The 20,999-nt window shown below is 53.8% G+C and overlaps 1 protein-coding gene across 10 annotated transcripts in view; it reads left to right on the forward strand.

The window, feature by feature from the left end:
• The window catches only part of C1H1orf127 (chromosome 1 C1orf127 homolog), a 37,222-nt gene extending 21,459 nt beyond the window's left edge, over positions 1-15,763 (forward strand). For 2 of the 10 annotated variants that reach the window (XM_054439782.1, XM_054439775.1), the window contains exons 6-13: positions 3,546-3,584; positions 4,545-4,682; positions 5,189-5,273; positions 7,102-7,298; positions 8,154-8,277; positions 12,471-12,721; positions 13,375-14,579; positions 15,625-15,727. In XM_054439782.1, coding sequence (XP_054295757.1) covers positions 3,546-3,584; positions 4,545-4,682; positions 5,189-5,273; positions 7,102-7,298; positions 8,154-8,277; positions 12,471-12,721; positions 13,375-14,559 — 2,019 coding nt within the window. In that variant the 3' untranslated portion in view covers positions 14,560-14,579; positions 15,625-15,727. Of the gene's footprint in view, positions 1-3,545; positions 3,585-4,544; positions 4,683-5,188; positions 5,274-7,101; positions 7,299-8,153; positions 8,278-12,470; positions 12,722-13,374; positions 14,580-15,481 lie in introns of those variants that run through there. The other 8 variants (XR_008492464.1, XR_008492465.1, XR_008492467.1 and 5 more) reach the window with 8 other exon arrangements.
• The last annotated feature ends 5,236 nt before the right edge of the window (positions 15,764-20,999 follow it).

Consider the following 20,999-nt stretch of genomic DNA (forward strand, 5'->3'; position numbering starts at 1 on the left):
ATACTCGGCTAATTTTTTATATTTTTGGTAGAGATGGGGTTTCACCATGTTGGCCAGGCTGGTCTAGAACTCCTGACCTCAAGTGATCTGCCCACCTCGGCCTCCCAAAGTGCTGAGATTACAGGCATGAGCCACCACGCCCGGTCAAGTCACTTTAATTTTGTAGGCACTGTTGGCTCAAAGTGCTGGATTTGGCCTGAGGGATTTGGGTGGGCATCTTCTGTCTGTGAGGAGGAGGAGGAAGGAAGGAGGAAGAGAAAGGAGAGGAAGGCAGAACTGAGAGGAGGAGGTTGGAGTGAAAAGGCTGCTGATAACAAACACCATTTATCCAACAAGCATTTATTTATTTATTTATTTTGAGACAGAGTCTCGCTCTATTGCCTAGGCTGGCGTACAGTGGTGTGATCTCGGCTCACTGTAACCTCTGCCTCCTGGGTTCAAGCGATTCTCATGGGATCACAGGCATGCGCCACCACCAGTTTAATTAAAGCCAGTTTTTTTTTTTTTTTTTGTGTGTTTTTAGTAGAGATGGGGTTTCACCATGTTGGCCAGGCTGGTCTCAAACTCCTGACCTCAACCGATCCACCTGCCTTGGCCTCCCAAAATGCTAGGATTACAGGTGTGAGCTGCCGTGCCTGGCCCCAACAAGCATTTATTGAGCATCTATTGTATGTCCAACCCTGTGCTGCTGCTAAGGGAACAGATATGACCAAGGCATGACTTGCCCCAGGAAGAGCTTATCGCTTTCTTCTCATCTGATCTGAACTTCAAAAATGAGTGTGCTGGGATGGGAAGGGCCCTGGCACCAGCCCAGCAGAAGACCTGGGCTCATCTCCGCTCTGAGCTCGGCTCACTGCCATGTTGGGCTCTCTAAAGTTCCTTTGCTTCTTAACTTTAAGGAGCAGGGGCTGAGCGGGAGGGGCTTCCTCTGCCTACCTGCCTTTATTAAGGGCTCAGAGTGGCCACGCCAAAGCCAGTGTTGGTGCACCTAAGAATTGCGGGGCTGGCCCCGCCCCGGGATTTCCAAGCAGGGCTGCCAGGCCACCTGTTTGACATCCCGGGGCTGGTTACCGCTCCCTTTGCACTGGGCCTGTGATTCTGGAAGCCGCCGCCAGGGGGACGGTGTTGCTGTCCTCACACCTGGGCCTGGGCCGAATTGCTGAGAAAAGCAGAAACGACTCCTCACCCGGGCACCCGCTTGGTCTCCATCGTCCTGCCCTTGAAGCCCAGATGCCCTAATGCCCCAGTCCCTGGCATCCTTCACTGACCGAGGTGTGGGAGCAGGTGGGGTGGGGGGGGTGCTCTGCATCCCTAAACAGAGTTGCACAGAGGTGGGCAGCACACAAGGAGCAGAGGCGGGTCTCTGCTGCCCCCGCCTCCCCTCCAGCCCCTTTCCCCATCTGAGAACCTCATCGAATTGACTGATTCATTCCTGGTGACTTCTGCAGCCGTCACTTCCGTGGCTGCACCTTGAACTTGCATTAAGTTTTAATTAAAGCCGTTTCACCGGCCTTGCCCTTGGCTAAATGCAGCTGTGGGCACAGGGCACATAGATATTTAATACTCTGCCTCTCCCCGCTGATGGTGCAGGGTGCCCAAGGGTGTACCCGAGCCGTGCCCTGCTCGCAGCGATCTGCGAGCTCGCTTAAGTGTGCCCACAGGCCCCGAGCAGGAGGCCGCGCAATAACTATTCATTGCCCTGGGTTAAGTGTGCCCAGGGGCACCCGTAAACTCAATGCAGTGATTAGCGATTACTCCCAGTGAAGGCTGCCCGAGCTCCTGCGGAATGTCCATGGGCCCTAAATATAGCCTCCTCCTGGCAACTTAAAGGGCACGGTGCGTTTTGGCTGCGCACTCGTCACGTCTTCCCTTCCTTCCTTTTTTTTCTTGGAGACAGAGTCTCATTCTGGCCAGAGTCGCCCAGGCTGGAGTGAGTGGGACAATCTCAGCTCCCTGCAACTTCCGCCTCCCAGGTTGAAGCGAACCTCGTGCCTCAGCCTCCTGAGTAGCTGGGACTACAGGCGCTTGCCACCACTCCTGGCTAATTTTTTTTTTTTTTTTTTGTATTTTTAGTAAAGATGGGGTTTCACCATGTTGCCCAGGCTGGTCTCGAACTCCTGAGCTCAGGTGATCCACCTGCCTCAGCCTCCCAAAGTGCTGGGATTCCAGGCATGAGCCACTGCACCTGGCCTTCCCTTCCTTCTTTTAGCAGAATTGCTTCCCTCCTTCTTACAGGCTGGCCTCTGGGGGCCTCTCTGTCTTCTTTCTGGTTCAGCAGCGGGGATGGGCTGGGGCACCATGGTGCAGCTTTGGTGGTGTCGAGGAATTGCCGCATCCTCTTCATTCTCCTGCCAGACCTTGTGGACGTCTTCTCCATTTCTTCCACTTTGCTCCCCAAGGGAAGGCAGCACCCCCTAAAAGCAAGGTCATCACAGGGCTGACCCGAGGGGCTCCCTGTGGGCCGCCTGAGCCTGCTGCCAACATGGGCTCTCTGGGGCCAAGGAACAACCAAGCTGGGCAACTGGGGAGGCTGCATGGTGGTGGGGGGCCTCTTCCTGGCCCCACCCACTTCTTTCTGCTTCTGGAAGCCCTTCTCTGCCCCTAGGGAGAAGAGGTGGGTAGACTTGAGTTGGGGAGCTGTCAAGATGAGTCAGTCCACTCTGGCCCCAGTCTCCCCATTCTGTATCGGGTAGGAGAGGGGGTCTGATGGTCTCCGAGGGACCCTCTGCTGGTCTGTGACTCTGTCCAGTGCCACAACCTCCCTGGCCAAGTCTGACGCAAAGGCAAAGGGGCATTTGGAGAAAGTAGAGAGACTTGAGAGAGCACCTGGGTGGGGCGGCACTGGCTGCAGAGGGGTTTTGGGGAAGGTCCCTTGCCCATGTCATCACCTTGGGCCCTGGTCTGTGAAACGGGAGAATGGTGCCACCCTACGGGATGGATGGCTGTGAGACTCAGGCGTGGTACGAGAAACCACTGTCTCGGTTTGCCTGGGCCTGTCTCAGTTTTAGCACTGAAAACCCCACATCAGGGGACCCTCCCCACTTCTGGGGAACCGGGATGGTTGGTGCCCCTAAGAATGGTGCCATTGGGGGGCACAGGTGTACTCTCTGGGCCCGTAGAAGCCCTCACTCTCTACTTCTGCTAGTTGGATCCAAAGTGGAAAGAAAAAGGGCGAGGAAATTGGGACTTAGGGAGAAAAAAAGACAAGAGGCCTAGGAAATAGCCCCAGTGGAAGTGGGCTGTGAGCAGGGTTGGTCCCATGCACACCCACTCTTGGCCTCACCAGCTGTGCCCAGGACCCCAGCTGCCCCTTTGGCCGGGCCCAGGATGGCAGCTGAGGCGGTGACATTTCCCTGCGTCTGTTGACACTTGAGTCCCAGAACATAAATGATTTTCTTGTCTTAATGAGCAAACAACCCAGCGGCACAGCTCTCTCACCGGTCTCCTGCTGGGGTAATTGCTGGCGCTGATGGGCACAGGCAGGGATGTTTGCTCACCTTTGCTCACCGCTTGCAGGAGACATTGCTTCCTCTTTGTCTCTGCAGGTCTCCCGGCCCCTGCCCCTGTGGAGTGACAATAGACAGGTAAGTGGGCCCCGTTGGAGTAGCAGGAGCAACTCTCTGGAAGTTTCTGCCAGTCCTGGTGGGTGCTCAGGATGCTCTGAGGCAGCTTTTGAGTTTGCTTGTCCTCTGGAGAGTGTCGTGGATGGTACGGACTCTTCAGGGACCAGGTCTTGCCAGCTGAAGTTTGAAGCTCCTGCTGATGCCCTCCAGGCAGAGGCCTGAGGCCATCTGAGAAGAACCTTGAAGAGGAGACCCCAGCTTTGGGTGGGAGGCTGGGTTGGAAGGCTTTAAGGTCCTTCCTGTGCTAAAATTCTCTCTGCCAAGTCTCCAGTGACAGGGAGCTTGTTCCTTTGTAAGGAGCTTGTTCCACGTTGCACAGGTGTTTCCCAAATTTTTCTTCTGCTGGTCCTTTGAGTGTTTCCCACAGCCTCCCGGAAGGAGCCAGTCCCTCTTCTCCATTTCACATCCCTTTGAATATTTGGGGTCAGTGAGCTTGACCTCCCGAAGTCTTCCTGATGTCCCCCTGCCAGTCCTCCTGAGATGGGAGCTGGGGACCCTTCCCTGTCCCTCTGCCCACATCTGGCCCTCACCTTTATTCAAGGCCCTGATTCCCATGTCCCACTAAAGGGTGGCAAACAGAGCCAAGGACAGGACTCCAGTTGTGCTCAGTCAGGGCGGCATAGGGGCCGACTGGTTGGCATTGCTGTTAGGGGTAACTGTGTGTTCGTTCTTTCAGTTGCGTTGTGCACCTACTGTGTGCCAAGCACCCCTGCAAGGGACCTCCTACCCTAAAGTACAAGCGTGCTAGCGTCTGGTTGACTCTCCTCCCAGAGTGGCCTGCCGTCCTGCCTCCTGGCCTAGATTATCCTCCCCGTGACCCTGTTACCTTCCTAGGTGACCCCTCAAGTGTCCCTTCTCCATAACTCCTAGTGACCATGCCTCCCTGGCCACATGGTTTGTGAACGTGTCCTGTTTCTCCAGACTCCATGGCTGCTGTCCCTTCGAGGGGAGCTGGTGGCTTCTCTTGAAGACGCCAGCCTGATGGGACTGTATGTGGACATCAACACCACCACTGTCACCATCCAAAGCCCGAGACAAGGCCTTCTTCAGAGGTGGGAGGTCAGTGGTGGGCAGCAGGCCCTGCCAGGAGGTGAGGGGCCTCTGGGGCATAGCACCCAGAAGAGCAGGTTGCCACCCCTCCAGTGACAAGTCAAATGTCCACCTGCGAGACTGGACAGATTTAGGCAGGCGCCTTCGAAAATTGGGCCCCATTAGCGTAAAGTGCTCTGCTCTGCAGATGAGGGGCTCCTGCAATCATGCATTCAGCTCGTCCTGATCATGGTGGCAGAAGCGTAATTACCATCTCTTTAAATAGCCCAAAGTTGCCATGTAAGAGAAGACGGCTCACATGACATTTGCTCTGAGCTTGCTTCCTGCTAAAAATATCTCAGCTAAATAATATTTCCTAGTTGCATCGGCGCAATAATCCCTGACCTGGGCTTTGTAACACTTGGGGCTTTAGTTCAGAGACTAGTTCGAAGGTGAGAGAGGGGGCCCCTGTGGAGGGAGTTTGCATCTGGAAGGAGCAGTTTTGGAGACCTCAGGGGGACCCCCTCCCTCCCCAGGTGCTGAACACCTCTGCTGAGCTCCTGCCACTATGGCTGGTGAGCGGTCACCATGCCTATTCTTTAGAAGCTGCTTGCCCACCGGGTAAGACCCAGCAGTGCCCCTAATGTCCACCTTTCCAACTTCATCACATTCTGGTCTCTGTTTTCTCCCTCCTCTGGGCACCTTATTCCCCTCTGTCTCATCCCACCTCTCCTCTCCTCAGTCCCAACCTTGGCTATGCATTTCAGAAATGCTTGGGACAAAGAAAAGTTTGCTTTTGCTGGAAGGTGTTGGAGTATGTGTGTGTGGAGTAGGGGTGGGATGTGGGGTGAATAAAAAGTAAAATCATCGGCCAGGCACAGTGGCTCACGCCTGTAATCCCAGCACTTTGGGAGGCCGCGGCGGGTGGATCACAAGGTCAGGAGATCGAGACCATCCTGGCTAACACAGTGAAACCCCGTCTCTACTAAAAAAAATACAAAAAATTAGCCGGGCGTGGTGGTGGGCGCCTGTAGTCCCAGCTACTCGGGAGGCTGAGGCAGGAGAATGGCGTGAACCCGGGAGGCGGAACTTGCAGTGAGCCGAGATCGCGCCACTGCACTCCAGCCTGGGGGACAGAGCGAGACTCCGTCTCCAAAAAAAAAAAAAAAAAAAAGTAAAATCATCTACTACAGACCTGCAAACTTGAGGTCTGCAAATTCTTGGGAGCTCCTAAGCTGGCTCCAGAGACTCTGAGAACAGAGACAGGAGAGAGCCTGCAGCCTGGTCAGACCCCCAGGGCTCTGTGATCTGAGGGCAGTGGGGACCCCTGATCTAGACCATGTACGTGATAACTGTTTTGTTCAGCCTGGAGTGACACTGTTGCCCTGGGTCTTATGTCATATAAAGAGGTCCAGAATCTGGAAGACCACTTCCTACCTCCAGGGAATTTAAATTCAAAGAACTCGGTGTGCAAAGTTAGGTGGATCAAAGGCTTCATCCTGTGTGGGTAGATTGGAGGTGGTTTAGACTTTCCATTTGTATAGAATTTTATCATGGACTGAGTTTCGGCATCAGGGCTCTGGGGATTTTCAGGCATTGGCAATGACCATGATGAGCCTCCAACCATCTCTTTCCCTGTTCACAGTGTTTCAAATCCCTTTATATAAAGGCAGATGCTTCCATTAGCAGCTGCAGAGGTGGCTTAAAATGTCCCCCTGAGAGCCTGACACAGTGAAATTCTTGCTAAAGTGTAAACAACTGATAGGAGCTGTATTTCTTTCTTTTTTTTTTGAGATGAAGTTTCGCTCTTGTTGCCCAGGTGGGAGTGCAGTGGTGCGATCTCGGCTCATTGCAACCTCCTCCTCCCGGGTTCAAGCGATTCTCCTGCCTCAGCCTCCCAAGTAGCTGGGATTACAGGCGCCCACCACCACACCTGGCTAATTTTTTGTGTTTTTAGTAGAGATGGGGTTTCACCATGTAGGCCAGGCTGGTCTTGAAATCCTGACCTGAGGTAATCCACCCACCTCAGCCTCCCAAAGTGCTGGGATTACAGTCGTGAACCACCGTGCCTGGCCTGGGAGTTATATTACTTAAGAGTTGCTTTGGAAATGGAAGGGGCACTGGGCTAGGCTACCGCAGCCGAAGACGGTCTCAGTAGAGACATTTCTGCAGCTTCCCTCCTGGCATCTGCTTCCTGATGGGCATTTGCAAGTGGCAAGGTCTGTCAGGTGTTTGGGGATGGTCTTTTTTTCTTTTCTTCTTCATCCATGCAGCTAAGTTTCAGCCCAGGCAGTGATACCAGGACACCGAGTAACTTGCTGTCACTGACTGGGGAAGTGTGCTGTGCTGGCCACAGGTGTGGCCCCTGGCGAAGGCCCACCACCACTTAATTTGTCCACGAGCCTGCAAAGTGCGTCTTTTTCTGTGTCCTGTGTCCTTCCCATTCCAGTGTCATTCCAGCCAGAGTCGGAGGTCTTAGTTCACATCCCCAAGCAGAGACTGGGTCTAGTCAAAAGAGGTTCCTACATTGAGGAAACCCTGAGCCTCAGATTCCTCCGAGTCCACCAGTCCAACATCTTTATGGTGACTGAGAACAAGGACTTTGTGGTGGTCAGCATTCCGGCGGCCGGGGTGCTCCAGGTCCAGGTGAGTATCCAGTGGCATCTCTGTCTTGCCCCTTCTCTTCCTGAGGCCCTTCTCCTTTGGTCACCGATGTCATATGCGGTCAGAAACATGGAAGGCAGGCCAGTCACAGTGGCTCATGCCTGCAATCCCAACACTTTGGGAAGCCGAGGCCGGAGGGTCACTCGAGCCTAGGAGTTCAAGACCAGCCTGGGAAACATAGTGAGACCTCATTGCTACAAAAAAATTAAAAAATGAGGTGGGAGAATTGCTTGAGCTTAGGGAGTTGAGGCTGTAATGAGCTGTGATTGTGCCACTGCACTCCTGCCTAGGCAATGGGAGTGAGACCCTGTCTCAAAAAATAAAAGTAAAAAAGAAAGAAACATGGAGGGCAAATCTGTGGTGCTGGCTGGAAATGGACTTCACCATGTATGCCCCTCAGGCCTGTACTTTTACCAAGGTAGCCCCATCCGGGGACAGCCACAGGGCATGGGATGCCCCTGTGCATCTAATTAGTTGCCCATGTGCAACTAATTTTTTTTCTTTTCTTTTTTCTTTTTTTTTTTTTGAGACAGAGTCTCGCTCTGTCGCCCAGGCTGGAGTGCAGTGGCGCGATCTCGGCTCACTGAAACCTCCTCCTCCTGGGTTCAAGCGATTCTCCTGCCTCAGCCTCCAGAGTAGCTGGGACTACAGGTGCATGCCACCACGCCCAGCTAATTTTTTGTATTTTTAGTAAAGACAGGGTTTCACTGTGTTAGCCAGATGGTCTCGATCTCCTGACCTCGTGATCCACCAGCCTCAGCCTCCCAAAGTGCTGGGATTACAGGCGTGAGCCACTGCGCCCAGCCAACGTGCAACTAATTTCTTTTGGCCCCACAGCGATGCCAAGAAGTCAGAGGAACCCTGGGAACACAAGCTTTCTATAGGGTAGACCTGAGCCTGGAATTTGCCGAGATGGCTGCCCCAGTCCTCTGGACAGTGGAGAGCTTCTTCCAATGTGTGGGTGAGTGAGGCACCATGAGGGAGTGACTGCTGGTAACAGGCACACACTGCACAAACCCTCTTTCCTTGGCCCTGGGCTTCTTTCTTCTGTGACAGAGTTTCACTCCCTGGACCTGACAGGTCCCCACACCTACAAGGTAAGTGAGGTGTCAGACATACTGGCTGGAACTGGCAGAAGAACAACAGTATCATGAGAACTGAGTGGTGATGTGGTTCCTGGCCCTGGAGTCTGCCAGGGAGGGGACAGGGGAGGCGGATGGGGGTGCAACCATTTCCTAACAAACCACACAACCTCAGTGAGTTACTTAACCATGTTGAGCCTCAGTTTCCCCATCTGGAAAATAGGCATACCAGTACTTATTTTGAGGACTGAATGAGATAAGGGGAATGAATGGCTTAGAAGAGTGAGTGCCTGGTGTAAGAGGAGCTGTTTCCATTTATCCACTCTCTCTGTGTGGGCTCCAGTTTCTCGGGTCACTTGGTAGACAGATGAGTGTCCTTGGCAAAGAGCACGACACGATGCAACTTGTTTCTCAGCTCAAGAGGAACCTTCTTCTAAACATGGTGTATGCCTTCATGCTAGGATGCTGGGATGGGGTTTTTGGCGAAAGCTCCACTAATGGACAACCTGGTATTCACACATGCAAAACCACCAGGAGCAAAATCCGTTGAAATACAGTACAAGGAAATGCACGTAATTCACAAACGATGTCGATCACTTTCATCTTATACTTCCTAACTGTCCTCAATTGAAGACAGACACGAAGGAGATTTAACTCAGATGTTAATAGCGCAAGTTTGCCCTGTCATGAGGATATGATGTTTCGGTGCTGCACAAAAATGTAATTATATTCAGAACTATATTTAAAGATTAAAAGGGGGACTGCCTACCACAGCTAGCCCCAAATTCAGAATTAGAAACAAAGAAAAAGGCGGGATGGGGGTGAGTTCTGACAGTCTGCTAAAAATGGAAATGTTTCTTGAAAATTTTTACACATTTCGGCTGTTTTTATTTTAACAGTTTCCTGCAGTGATGACATTAATCTTGGAAAGGGAGGGCTAGAACTTTATCCAACAGATATTCAATAAGCAGTTGCGGTTTATGAGACCCCATTCAAGGCTTAGGTGGGAATAGAGGCTGCTGGATTTGGTTCTTGCTCTCAAGCAGCGTCCAATCTGGAAGGGGAGATAAGAAATGCCCACAGAAAGGCCAGACGCGGTGGCTCACGCCTATAATCCCAGCACTTTGGGAGGCCAAGGTGGGAGGATCACTTGAGGCCAGGAGTTTGAGATCAGCCTGGCCAACATGGCAAAACCCTGTCTCTCCTAAAAGAGGACATCTCTAATCTGTAATCTCAGCTACTTAGGAGGCTGAGGCAGGAGAATCGCTTGCACCTGGGAGGTGGAGGTTGCAGTGAGCTGAGATTGTGCCACTGCATTCCAGCCTGGGCAACAGAGCAAGACTCGTCTCAAAACAGAAACAAAAACAAAAAACAACACAAAAAAAATGCCCAGAGAATTATGAGGGCAGGTGGACTCAGGAGAGATGTCAGAGAGTAGATGATCTTTACCCTGGGTTTTGATGAGATGGCAGGTCCTTGACAGGAAGATACAGAGTACAGTATAAAAATAGATCAGCAACAGCAACAGAAACATTTTAGGAAGAGTTTTTTGGCCTCTCTGGAAAGATTTACACGGGGAAAGAATGTTCTCTTTCTCATTTTGTTAATTTAACATCAGCAACCAGAATGAATCTCTCCCCTCCCTCGTTCCCAGCATACCTCCCCTCCACCTCCCCAGCAGCTTCCCTGCAGCTTCGAGGTCTTTCTATTCTTATTATAGTTATGGTGCATGCTCCTGTCTCTCCCTCTAGTATGAATTCATTCAGATCAGGAGCTGTGTCCTATTCGGCTTCTTATTCTTGACGGGCCTTATCTTGTCACCTTGCCCTTGGTAAGCACTTCATAAATGCTTGTTGGCTTGAATTTTCACCAGGAATTAAAAAAAATGTTTCATACAGATAACATTTTTCTTTTGTAAATATGTGACTAATGTGTTGGAATATTAATATATGCTAGAATTGCCTGAACTCCCCGTGGTTAGAGATTTTTAAAAAATCTTCCTCTTCCCTGACCGCAAAAGTAATTAGAACCTATAGGACAAATCCTAATTATTGAAGCGTCTGGTCTGGAGAAATCTAAGAGATGGTTTAGATATAGTTGTTTTCATGTGTGCGTATGTGTGTGTGTGCATATATATATATACTATATATATATATTTTTTAATAAGAGACAGGTTCTTGTTCTATTGCCTAGGCTGGAGTACAATGTTGCAATCATAGCTCATTATAACATTGAGCTCCTGGGCTCAAGGGATCCTCCTGTCTCAGCCTCCTGAGTAGCTGGGATTATAGGTACAAGACACCATACCAAGCTAGTTTTTAAATTTTTTTTTTTTCCCCCGAGACAGAGTCTCACTCTTGTTGCCCAGGCTGGAGTGCAATGATGCAAACTTGGCTCACTGCAACCTCCGCCTCTCCTGATTCAGCCTCCCGCGTAGCTGGGATTACAAGTGCCCGCCACCACGCCTGGCTAATCTGTATTTTTAGTAGAGATGAGGTTTCACCATGTTGATCAGGCTGGTCTTAAACTCCTGACCTCAGGTGATCCGGCCGCCTCAGCCTCCCGTACTGCTGGGATTACAGGCATGAGCCACCACGCCTGGCCTTAAATATTTTTTATAGAGATGAGATCATGCATGTTGCCCAGGCTGTTGTTAAACTCCTGGGCTCAAGTGATCTTCCTGCCTTGGCCTCCCAAAGTGCTGGGATTACAGGTGTGAACCACTGTGCCCGGCCTGTTTTCACATTTTAAAGTCGGGTTCACTGATGGAAATGCCTCTCAGGGTGGGGCAGGGAATGTCAGCAGCGGGACAGTGGGGAGGATAAGAACACCCAGGGCCTGGGCATGGGAGGATAAGGCAGCAAAGCTCAGTGTCAGAGGTGACAGGGAGTGGTGGAGACTCCTGGGAACCCGCAGCCACCAGGTCCCTCTAAGTGGAGCAACCTCGCTTAGCTGGAGCTCATCCCGTCTTGCAGGGAGGCAGGCCCGTGTAGCCAAATCTGGTTTTCCACGAGAACCTGGTGATATAAAAACTCCTGCTTTTAAAATGTTGTTGGTTAATTTAAAAAATAGTTCAAACACCCTGCAAGGCTGAGTCAAACATGTCCAAGGGCTGTATTTGACCCCTAGCCAGAATTTGCAAGCTCGAACTCAGCAGTTCTCAACTGCGGTTGATTTTTGCCTCTCAGGAGACACTTAGCAACATCTGGAGACCTTTTTGGTTGTCATGACTCGGGGGATCCTACCAGCATCTGGTGGGTGGAGGCCAGGGGGCCTGCTAAACACCCTGCACTGTACCTCCTCTCCCGCACTTGGCAAAGCGTGATCGGCCTGGAATACCTACGCTGCGTGGGCTGAGTCTAACCCGAAAGGTGGTCGGTCAGGGAGCACTCTCCGGTTCTCTGTGGTTCCTGAGGCTGAGCCAAGGTATTTGACCTCAAAATAGGAAATGGCTCAAAGACAAAACCATCTGATGGCATTGAAGCTGGGACAGGGAGTCAGGGCCAGGTGCCCCTTGCAGAAATCTGAATTTCTGTGACTTAATTTTAAAAAATGGGCCAGGCATGGTGGCTCACTCCTGTAATCCCAGCACTTTAACAGGCTAAGGCGGGCAGATCATTTGAGGTCGGGAGTTTGAGACCAGCCTGGCTAACATGGCGAAACCCATCTCTACTAAAAATACAAAAAAATTAGTTGGGCATGGTTGTGCACACCTGTAATCCCAGCTACTTAGGAGGCCGAGGCAAGAGAATCGCTTGAACCCAGGAGGCGGAGGTTGCAGTGAGCTGAGACTGTACCACTACACTCCAGCCTGGCCAGAGTGAGACTCCATCTCAAAAAAAAAAAAAAAAAGAGAGAATCTCGATGTCCACATAGTCTCAAAAAGGACTCCAGGTGGGAGGACTGTGAAATTCAGCCAATGGACATTTCCCAACCCAGGGCTTGCATCTGACCTCCCCAAGCTTCCGTTCCCCACCTGTGGAAAAGGGGTCACTCATGGTCCCTTCAGCAGGGCGTTGGGAGGATTTTGCTTCCTTAGGAGGAAGGCTGACCTCTGTCTTCTCTCTGGAAGGTTCAGGAACAGAGTCGCCTGCCTCAACTGCTGCACTGAGGACCACTTCCTCCCCGCCATCCCCAGGACCAGAGACCCCTCCAGCGGGAGTGCCATCTGCTGCTTCCTCCCAGGTGTGGGCTGCAGGACCAGCTGCCCAGGAATGGCTTTCTCGGGACCTCCTGCACCGGCCTTCCGATGTGCTGGCCAAGGCACGTCTATGGCTGTATCCTCTGCCCATGGTTTCCTCCAAAGAGTCCGGTCCCCATGAGGTATCGGTAGACCCAGCTGGGCCTGAGGCCCTTCTCTTTCACCACCATTCTTCCAAACAGAGCCCCACTCTGATCCCCAAGAGCTCCCACCTGAGGGCAGCCCCCTTCATCTGTCAGCCTGGATCACAGCAGCCTCCCAGGGCCTTGAGACACAGCCAAGGGAGGCAGCGGGGGGGTCAGCAGCTATGCACACAAATGGAGGGAGGGAAACTGAGGCACACCAGAGGACTGGAGACCCAGAGGTCACAGTTTCCTCCAGCTCTTTTTTTTTTTTGAGATGGGGTCTTGCTTTGTCATCCAGGCTGGAGTCCAGTGGCACGATCTTGGCTTACTGCAGCCTCCACCTCCCAGATTCAGGCGATCCTCCTGCCTCAGCTTCCCGAGTAGCCGGGATTACAGGCGCACGCCACCATGCCCAGCTAATTTTGTATTTTTAGTAGAGATGGAGTTTCACCATGTTGGCCAGGCCGGTCTGGAACTCCTGGCCTCAAGTGATCCACCCGCCTTGGCCTCCTATTGTGTTGGGATTACAGTCATGAACCACCGCACCGGGTCCCTCGAACCCATCTTTGGGCTGAGATTCTCAGGGCAGCCGGAGCCCATGTGTTCTTGTTTCTGATACTTTTTCTCTCTCCACTTCTCTCTTGATGAAGAAGGGGCTTGGACCATTCCTGCAAACAGCCAAACCGGTGAGAAGAGGCCAGACATCTGCCTCCATTTTCCCCAGAGTGGTGCAAGCTCAGCGAGGTCCCCAGGCTCCCCCAGGGGAAGCAGGGTTCCCTGGACACCCCACACCTCCAGCCACGCTCCCCTCGGAGCCTGTAGAGGGTGTCCAGGCTAGTCCCTGGCGGCCACATCCAGTCTTGCCAGCGCACCCGGCTCTGACCCTGCCCGTGTCCTCAGATGCCTCCTCTCCTTCACCGCCAGCTCCGAGGCCTGAACGATCTGAATCGCTCCTGGTCTCAGGACCATCTGTCACCCTGACTGAAGGTCTAGGAACTGTGAGGCCTGAGCAGGACCCTGCCAAGTCTCCAGGAAGTCCCCTCCTGCTGAGAGGGCTGTCAGGGGGGGATGTGGCTGCACCCGAGCCCATCAGGGGGGAGCCCGGCCAAGCCAGTGAGGAGTTCCAGCCATTGACAAGGCCCTGGCGGGTCAGACTGGCTGCAGAGGAGCTGGTTTCTCACCATTCTCCTAGAAAGCCCCAGGAAACATCCTCTGGAATGGAGGTGGAGAGGCCACGCCAGACAGGGCCTGGTCTCCCCAGGGAGGGGGCCAGGGGGCGCGTGGACGTTTCATCCTCAGAACCAAGCCAGGACATGGAGAGGCTGGGACTCTCCATCCTGCTGGGGAGGGATGCCACATTCTCCACCCCAAGTGTGAGGCAGCCAGACCCCAGTGCCTGTGCCAGGGCCTCAGGACCCGAACTTACCGGGATGCCCAGGGTGAGGCCGGCAGTGCCCCTGGCAGTTCTTCCTATGGAACCTCTGCCACCAGAACCTGTTCACCCAGCAGCTCTTCTGACACCCGAAGCCTCATCTGTAGGATGGCCAGACCAGGCCCGATACCTGGAGTCAGCCCCTGGCTGGCCTGTGGGCCAGGAGGAGTCGGGGGTTGCACACACATCCAGCCCTCCATCCACGCAAACCCTGAGCCTGTGGGCTCCCACAGGAGTGTCGATACCCAGCCTGGTGGAGCTTGAACACCCCTTCCAGGCTGGCCGGGGGGCCTCACTCCAGCAGGAGTTGACAGAGCCCACCTTGGCCCTCAGTGCTGAAAGCCACAGGCCTCCTGAGCTTCAGGACAGTGTGGAGGGGCTTTCTGAGAGGCCCCCACGCTGAGCCTCCATGGAGACTTCAGGGTGAGTCCTGGGTGCACCCTGGGGAGGTAGAGTGCAAAGGGTGGGAGGCAGTGATGGGTCGGCCTGGAGATGGGGGCTGGGGGCCGTCTTTCCAGGGAAGCCCCGGTGCTCTTCTGGCCCAGATCGTCACTGTGCTCAGCCACAACTGGGCATCTAAGCCAGGGAGTCCAGGGGCCCTGGGTCACTGAGAGTCACTGGGACCATCCAAGCCAGCGGGGTTCCAGCTGCTGCCATGGAACCCAGAGGGAGTGGTGCAGCGGCAGGCCATCTGCCTGCATGGCCCTCCCTGAGGGAAGAGGCGCTGAGTGCAGGGCAGCGTCTCCTGGTGTCTCCCTGGCCCTGCTGGCTGTGTTTCTGGGCTTGGTCTGCTGTCGGAGGTGGTGAAGCGTCAGGGTAAGGTGCAGGCTTTGCAGCCAGGCCTGCCAGGAGCTAGGGTTCAAGTCCCAGTTCCTCTGCTCTTTGGCTGTGTGACCTTGGCAAGGCACTCACCTCTCTGAGCCTCAGTTTCCTGATGGGTCAAATGGGGATGATAATTGTTACTCCCAATGGGGCTGTTGAGGGTTGGGTGGGAAAGGAATGTAGAGCACTTGGCGTGGAGCCGAACGACACCCAGTGCACTCAGAACTCGAGAGCCGTTGTTACAACGATCATTCCACCACCCACCTCCTGGTCCAGGCAGAGGGGATGCTTGCAGGCCCAGGAAAGCATGGAGGGCCTGAGCCGTGGTTCAGACATCTCTGGGGGTTGCTGATGATGGTGATATGAACCCTTGGTGTTTACCCCCTCCCCAGGCCTTGGGGTGCCATGACATCAGGTCTCTAAAGGACTCCAGGGGAGGAGAATGGGATGCCACTGCTTCATTTTCATTACTCATAACTCCCTTCCTCTGGGTTCCATGGCAGCAGCTGGTACCCCGCTGGCTTGGGCAGCCCCAGTGACCCTCAGTGACCCAGCTGCCACCAGGCTCCCTTTCTTAGATGCCCAGCTGTGGCTGGGTACAGTGTTCTGGGCCGGAAGAGCACTCACTCAGTGCTTCCCTGGAAAGGTGGACCCCCAGACGCCCACCTCCAGGCAGACCCATCACTGGAAGTGGGATTTGAAATGCAGCCAAGAAGAGGAGACCGTCGGCAACGCCCGCCCGGAACAAGAAATAAATAAATAAATAATCAGGGTTGTCTTGGCTGATAAACGGTCCCCACCTCGAAGAAGACTTCTCCCCCCTCTGCACTCCCTCCTCCTCCCTCTCCGGGCAGATCCGTCCTGGGCAAAAGCTTAATAGCCCCATTTAAGGCTTTTCCTTTTCACCACGAGATTGAGCTGCTCCTGCCATTACGAGGTTTTCAGCTTCTCTCTGAAATCAAATTACTGACTCCATTTAATTTTTTAAAAGCTCAGATGATTTCCCTTCTCGAATTGGAGCCGTGACTCCAAGGACAGCCCCCACCAGCCCTACCAGGCGGTTCCCCTGCGGGCAGCCGCTGCCCTGGGACGGCGGCCCCCACGCCTGGGGAAGCCTGACACCTAGAGGGAAAGCCAGCAGGAGGAGGCCTGAGTCTCTGGCTGCCACCCTGGACACTGGGCTGGGTAGCCTGAGCTGGAGGAGGCCCACAGGAGCCCATGGCTAGAGGCCGGATGATCTTCAAAGGCTGGTTGGGTCAGTGGTTAGAGCCCAGCACTGATGCCGTAGGCTCATACGGGAGGGTCCCTAGCCTCCCAATTGCCTTCCCACAGTGTGTGTCTGGGACTCCACCCCTCAACAAAGGTTTATGGAGCGCCTCCTAGGTGGTGCCAGGCACTGTTCCAGCCCCGGGGAGGCTTCAGTGAATCGAACGAAATCCCTGGTGTGGGAGGGAAAGTTCTAGAGTGCACGTGAGAGGGGGATTGGACACCGACAATGAACACATGAGACAATTTCAGACAATGCTTCCTGCTCTGAAGAGGAACAAACAGGCAACTCCGGTTACAAGCTGCTTTGGGTGGGAAGGTCGGGCAACCCCTCTGAGGAGGTAAGGAGGCAACCGCAGAAAGAGCTGGGGGTGGCATCCAGGCAGAGGGACAGAAAAGCAAGGGCCCTGAGGAGGGCTGGAAGGATGGAGAGAAGGCCGTGGAAGCTGGTGGTGTGAGCAGGAGAGTGAGGGGGGGATGGGCCTCCAGGGCTTGCAGGCCCCGTCAGGAGCCCAGATTTTATTTTAGCCTTGATGGGCCATCCAACAGGGACCTTTGAGCAAAGCAGTAGCCTTGAGTAGGTGCTTGAAAAGGCTGGCTGGAGAGTGGACGTCAGAGGGACAGAGCAGCAGCCCCACTGAAAGGAAAGGTGACTCAAAGGGTCTCCTCTTTGAGGGCTTCTGCCACTCCCACACCTGCGTCCAGATGACGCAGGGAAGGTGGCTCCCTGGTGACGTTGGATACATGACACATCTTTTTATGATTATTTATTTATTTGTTTTTGAGACAGAGTCTCACTCTGCCGCCCAGGCTGGAGTGCAGTAGCTTGATCTTAGCTCACCGCAACCTCCGCCTCCCAGGTTCAATCGATTCTCCTGCCTCAGCCTCCTGGGTAGCTGGGATTACAGGCGTGCACCACCACGCCTGGCTAATTTTTGTATTTTTAGTAGAGACAGGGTTTCACTATGTTGGCCAGGCTAGTCTCAAACTCCTGACCATGTGATCTGCCCATCTTGCATCTTTTATCTCAACACTGGCCATGGTGTTTCTCCCAGGAATCAGTCTCTGTCTCTCTTTGCCTCCTCCCTTCCACCTCCATCCACTTCCATCCACCCCTGCCCTTTCTCCATCCCTGTAGAGCCCCCCAGCTTTGGGACAGGGTAGACCAGGGGCACACATGCACGAGAAAGTCCTGTAAACCAGAGCTGACCCTTTACCAAGTCCTCCCGTGTTTAACAACCACCCTGCGCCCTTGGAGACGAGACAGAGGGAAGGGAGTTAATGAAATCACCAGCCTTTACCTGGCATAAATGGCTCTTCACCCCCCAGGCGGGCGGCGATTTGCAAGGCTGAGAGGGTCTGGGCATTAACTGTTCTGGGCACTCTTCCCAGCTCAGTGCTCCGTGCAGCTGGAACAAACCACTTTACTTCTCTTCCTTCCGCCAGCTTCGATCTGTACCCGCTCAAAAGCAGGGCAGTCGTGCTTAATTAGAAAGTGCTTGGGGTTCTCGGGAAGGCTCCCATTCTCCCTCCAGATGGGACAACCCCATTTCTGTGACCAGGGCAGACCTGGCTGGTACCCATGCCTGATCCCAGGACACGCACGGGTGTTGCCTCTGCTGGTTTTCCTGTTGAGACCTCCCAGGTCTTGCAGTCATTTGTTTATGGCTGACACGTCTGTGATCAGTGAAAGTCTGGCAGGGAGCAGCTCTTTCCCTCGGGGTCAGCAGCTGCCGGGAGATCTTGGACAGCCTGGGCTGTTCCAGGTGCTTAGGTATCACTCAGTGGTTCCCCGCCCTCAGAGGCTTGGATTCTCATCTTTTATGCCCCCACAACTCCGCATGAAGCCCAAAGGCTGTGTTGCATTTATTATACTTTTCTCCTGCTACACAGAGCAGCTGGAGCTGGTCCAGTTTCTCTTTTGGGCTTTCCTTCTTGAGCACAAAGCCTTTCACGCCCTTCAGCATCCAGGCTCATTGTTTTTCCCTGGTTGAAGGTCCTGACTTACTAGTGGTTTTTTGTTTTTGTTTTTGTTTTGTTTGTTTGTTTGTTTGTTTAGAAGGCGTCTCACTCTGCAGTCCAGGCTGGAGTGCCATGGCACAATCTTGGCTCACTGCAACCTCTACCCCCTGGGTTCAAGCAATTCTCCTGTCTCAGCCTCCTGAGTAGCACATCACCACACCTGGCTAATTTTTGTATTTTTAGTAGAGATGGGTTTTCGCCACATTGGCCAGGCTGGTCTTGAACTCCTGATCTCAGGTGATCTGCCCACCTCAGCCTCCCAAAGTGTTGGGATTACAGGCGTGAGCCACTGTGCCCGGCCGCCAGATTTTCAGTGCTTCCCTCAGCGGACTTTATATCACAACATACTCTTTCAGTCTTCGCTGCAAGTCTCTGTTGAGTATTTGTTTCTGTTTTTGTTTTTGAGGTAAGATCCTGCTCTGTTGCCCAGGTTGGAGTGCAGTGGTGCAATCACAGCTCACAGCAGCCTCGACCTCCTGGGGTCAGGTGATTTTCCCACCTCAGCCTCCCTAGTAGCTGGGAGTACAGGCACGCCCCACCACACCTGGCTAGTTTAAAAAGTTTTTTTTTGTAGACACAAGGTCTCGCTCTGCTGCCCAAGCTGGTCTCCAGCTCCTGGGCTCCTACCACCTCAGCCTCCTAATGTGCCCGAAGGCATGAACCATTGTGCCCAGCTCTTTGGTTGGGTGTTTGAATATTACTTAAGCTGGAACTGTAGTTTTCAATTTAGTAATCCTCCCAATTACTGTGTAACCAGAGAGGCAGTGTGGTTGGGAAGTGCTTTATTCTGGAGGTCTGGAGACCAGATCTGTCCCCACAGCCATGTGGCCTTGGGCTAGTCAGTTCACTTTCTGAGCCCAGTTTTGCTGTTGGGCTGTTTGGAAACCGGAGTGAATGGCCCGGCAACCTCTGATCCAGGAGGACACCTGGGCCATCCCATGCAGATGGGACGTTCAGAGTCTCTCATGCAGCCAGGGGAGAACCTCTCTCTTCTGAGGGTCCATTATCACTAGCCCAGCCCAGCCCCAGCCCACCGCCCAACACCTCTGCTGCTCACAGTTCTGGTGTCTGGGGCTGGGGGCTGCCAGAGACATTAAGCCAAGCCAGGTGGGAGGACAAGATGGGATGACATGGACAGAAATTCACTCCCATGCAGGCAGCCAGAGCCCACCTGTAACCTGCTCCACAGATTACCTCCCACCTGTTCCTGGTTCCTTTCCCAACAACCAGGCTGAGCCGTTCCACATCCCAGATGGAAAAGCCCTCAGAACAGTGGTTCTCAAAGTAGCGTCCCGGAACAGCAGCCCTTCCCACCCCCCCACCCCCACCTCGTGCTTGTTAGAGAAATGCAAATTATCGGGCCCCACTCCAGACCTACAGATCCGGAAATTCGGGGGGTGGGGCTCAGCAGGCTGCAGGACTGAAGCCATCCAGGTGGTTCTGACGCCGGACTGTGTAAGTTGAGAAGTGCTGCATGAGATAATCTGCGAGGGCTATCCCCTAAATCAGAGAATGTCACAGCCTCCATAACAATACAACACTTGACTCTCATACACCTCCAAGTACTTGCCACCTCCATCTGTTCATTGCGCCCAGCACCATCCCTTCCAGGGAGAAAAGAATTGTTCTTCCCATTTTACAGAGGAAGAAACTGAGGCTCAGGGCCCGCCCAAAGTCACAACTAGCAGATGGTGGCACGAGGGCCCAAACCCCGGCCTCCTCATTCCAAGGGGAGGGCTCTCTCTCGGACACTTTGGGTTTCCGGGGCTTCTTAGACCAAGAGAGCAAATGCATGTTCCCCCGCCAGAGAGGCATCCCCCCTTCCAGCCCTCTCCCTGCTTCCCAGTTGCAATCTTAGGCACGAACATCCAGGAAACATAAATTTTGCCTGGCAGCTGAGTAAGAGCTCTGAAAGGAGTTACACGTCAGGGGGACGGGACTTTATTTCTCAATGAAATAGCCTTTTTATGGTTGGAATAAAAGTGCCAGGGGGAGCCCCATGCCAGGCAGTAGCAAGTTATTTGATAAACTCCTCCAGCCAAGGGTGGGGCTGCGTGGGAGGTGGCGGCCAGAGAGAAGATCCCCCCATTTCCAGATGCATGTTTCTCTTCAGGTTAACGCTGTGGAAGACCCCGGGGGGCCTCGTGGGCCAGGCAGCTGGAGAAGGGCTGGCCCTGGGACCATGCCAATGCCTTCGCTCCGATACCGGGTCCCGGGAGCAGAGCTGCAGTTCAGAGAGCGAGCAGCAGGGGGCAGCATAACCCACCGTTCCAGCCTGTCCGGTGGGCGCTGCCGGGGGCTGCTAAGCTCGGGTCCCTGAGGCTCAGCCCTCGGAGGCGGTCAGCAGTAGCCCCCTCCCTGGGACCTCTTCCTCCTCCCTTCAGCCCTTGCAACCCCTTGTCCCTTCATGGCAAGGAGAGTTTGTCATCCTTACCCTGGTGGCAGCCTCTGCCGGGATCCAGATGACCGTGGGGGTGGAAGTAAGCGGGAGGGGGCTTCTGCAGGGTTTGCTTTGGATTTCATTAACCCTTGGCTTCCTTCTGAGGGGCCTCTGGAGGGGTCTCTGTGTTCGTGGGTGGGTGGGTGGCTTTTGTGGGCTGGGGACGATAGCCTTAGTGGTCACTGGGGGAAGGGGGAACAGGGTAAATGCCTGAAGGACAAAGAGAAAGCAAGGAAACCTCCTCGTTTGAGAACGTGTGTGATTGGCAGGTTTACGGCCTCGGGAAGGTGCGT

The sequence above is a fragment of the Pongo pygmaeus genome, chromosome 1 (genome assembly GCF_028885625.2).
Source record: "Pongo pygmaeus isolate AG05252 chromosome 1, NHGRI_mPonPyg2-v2.0_pri, whole genome shotgun sequence".
In the NCBI taxonomy this organism is placed as follows: Eukaryota; Metazoa; Chordata; class Mammalia; order Primates; family Hominidae; genus Pongo; species Pongo pygmaeus.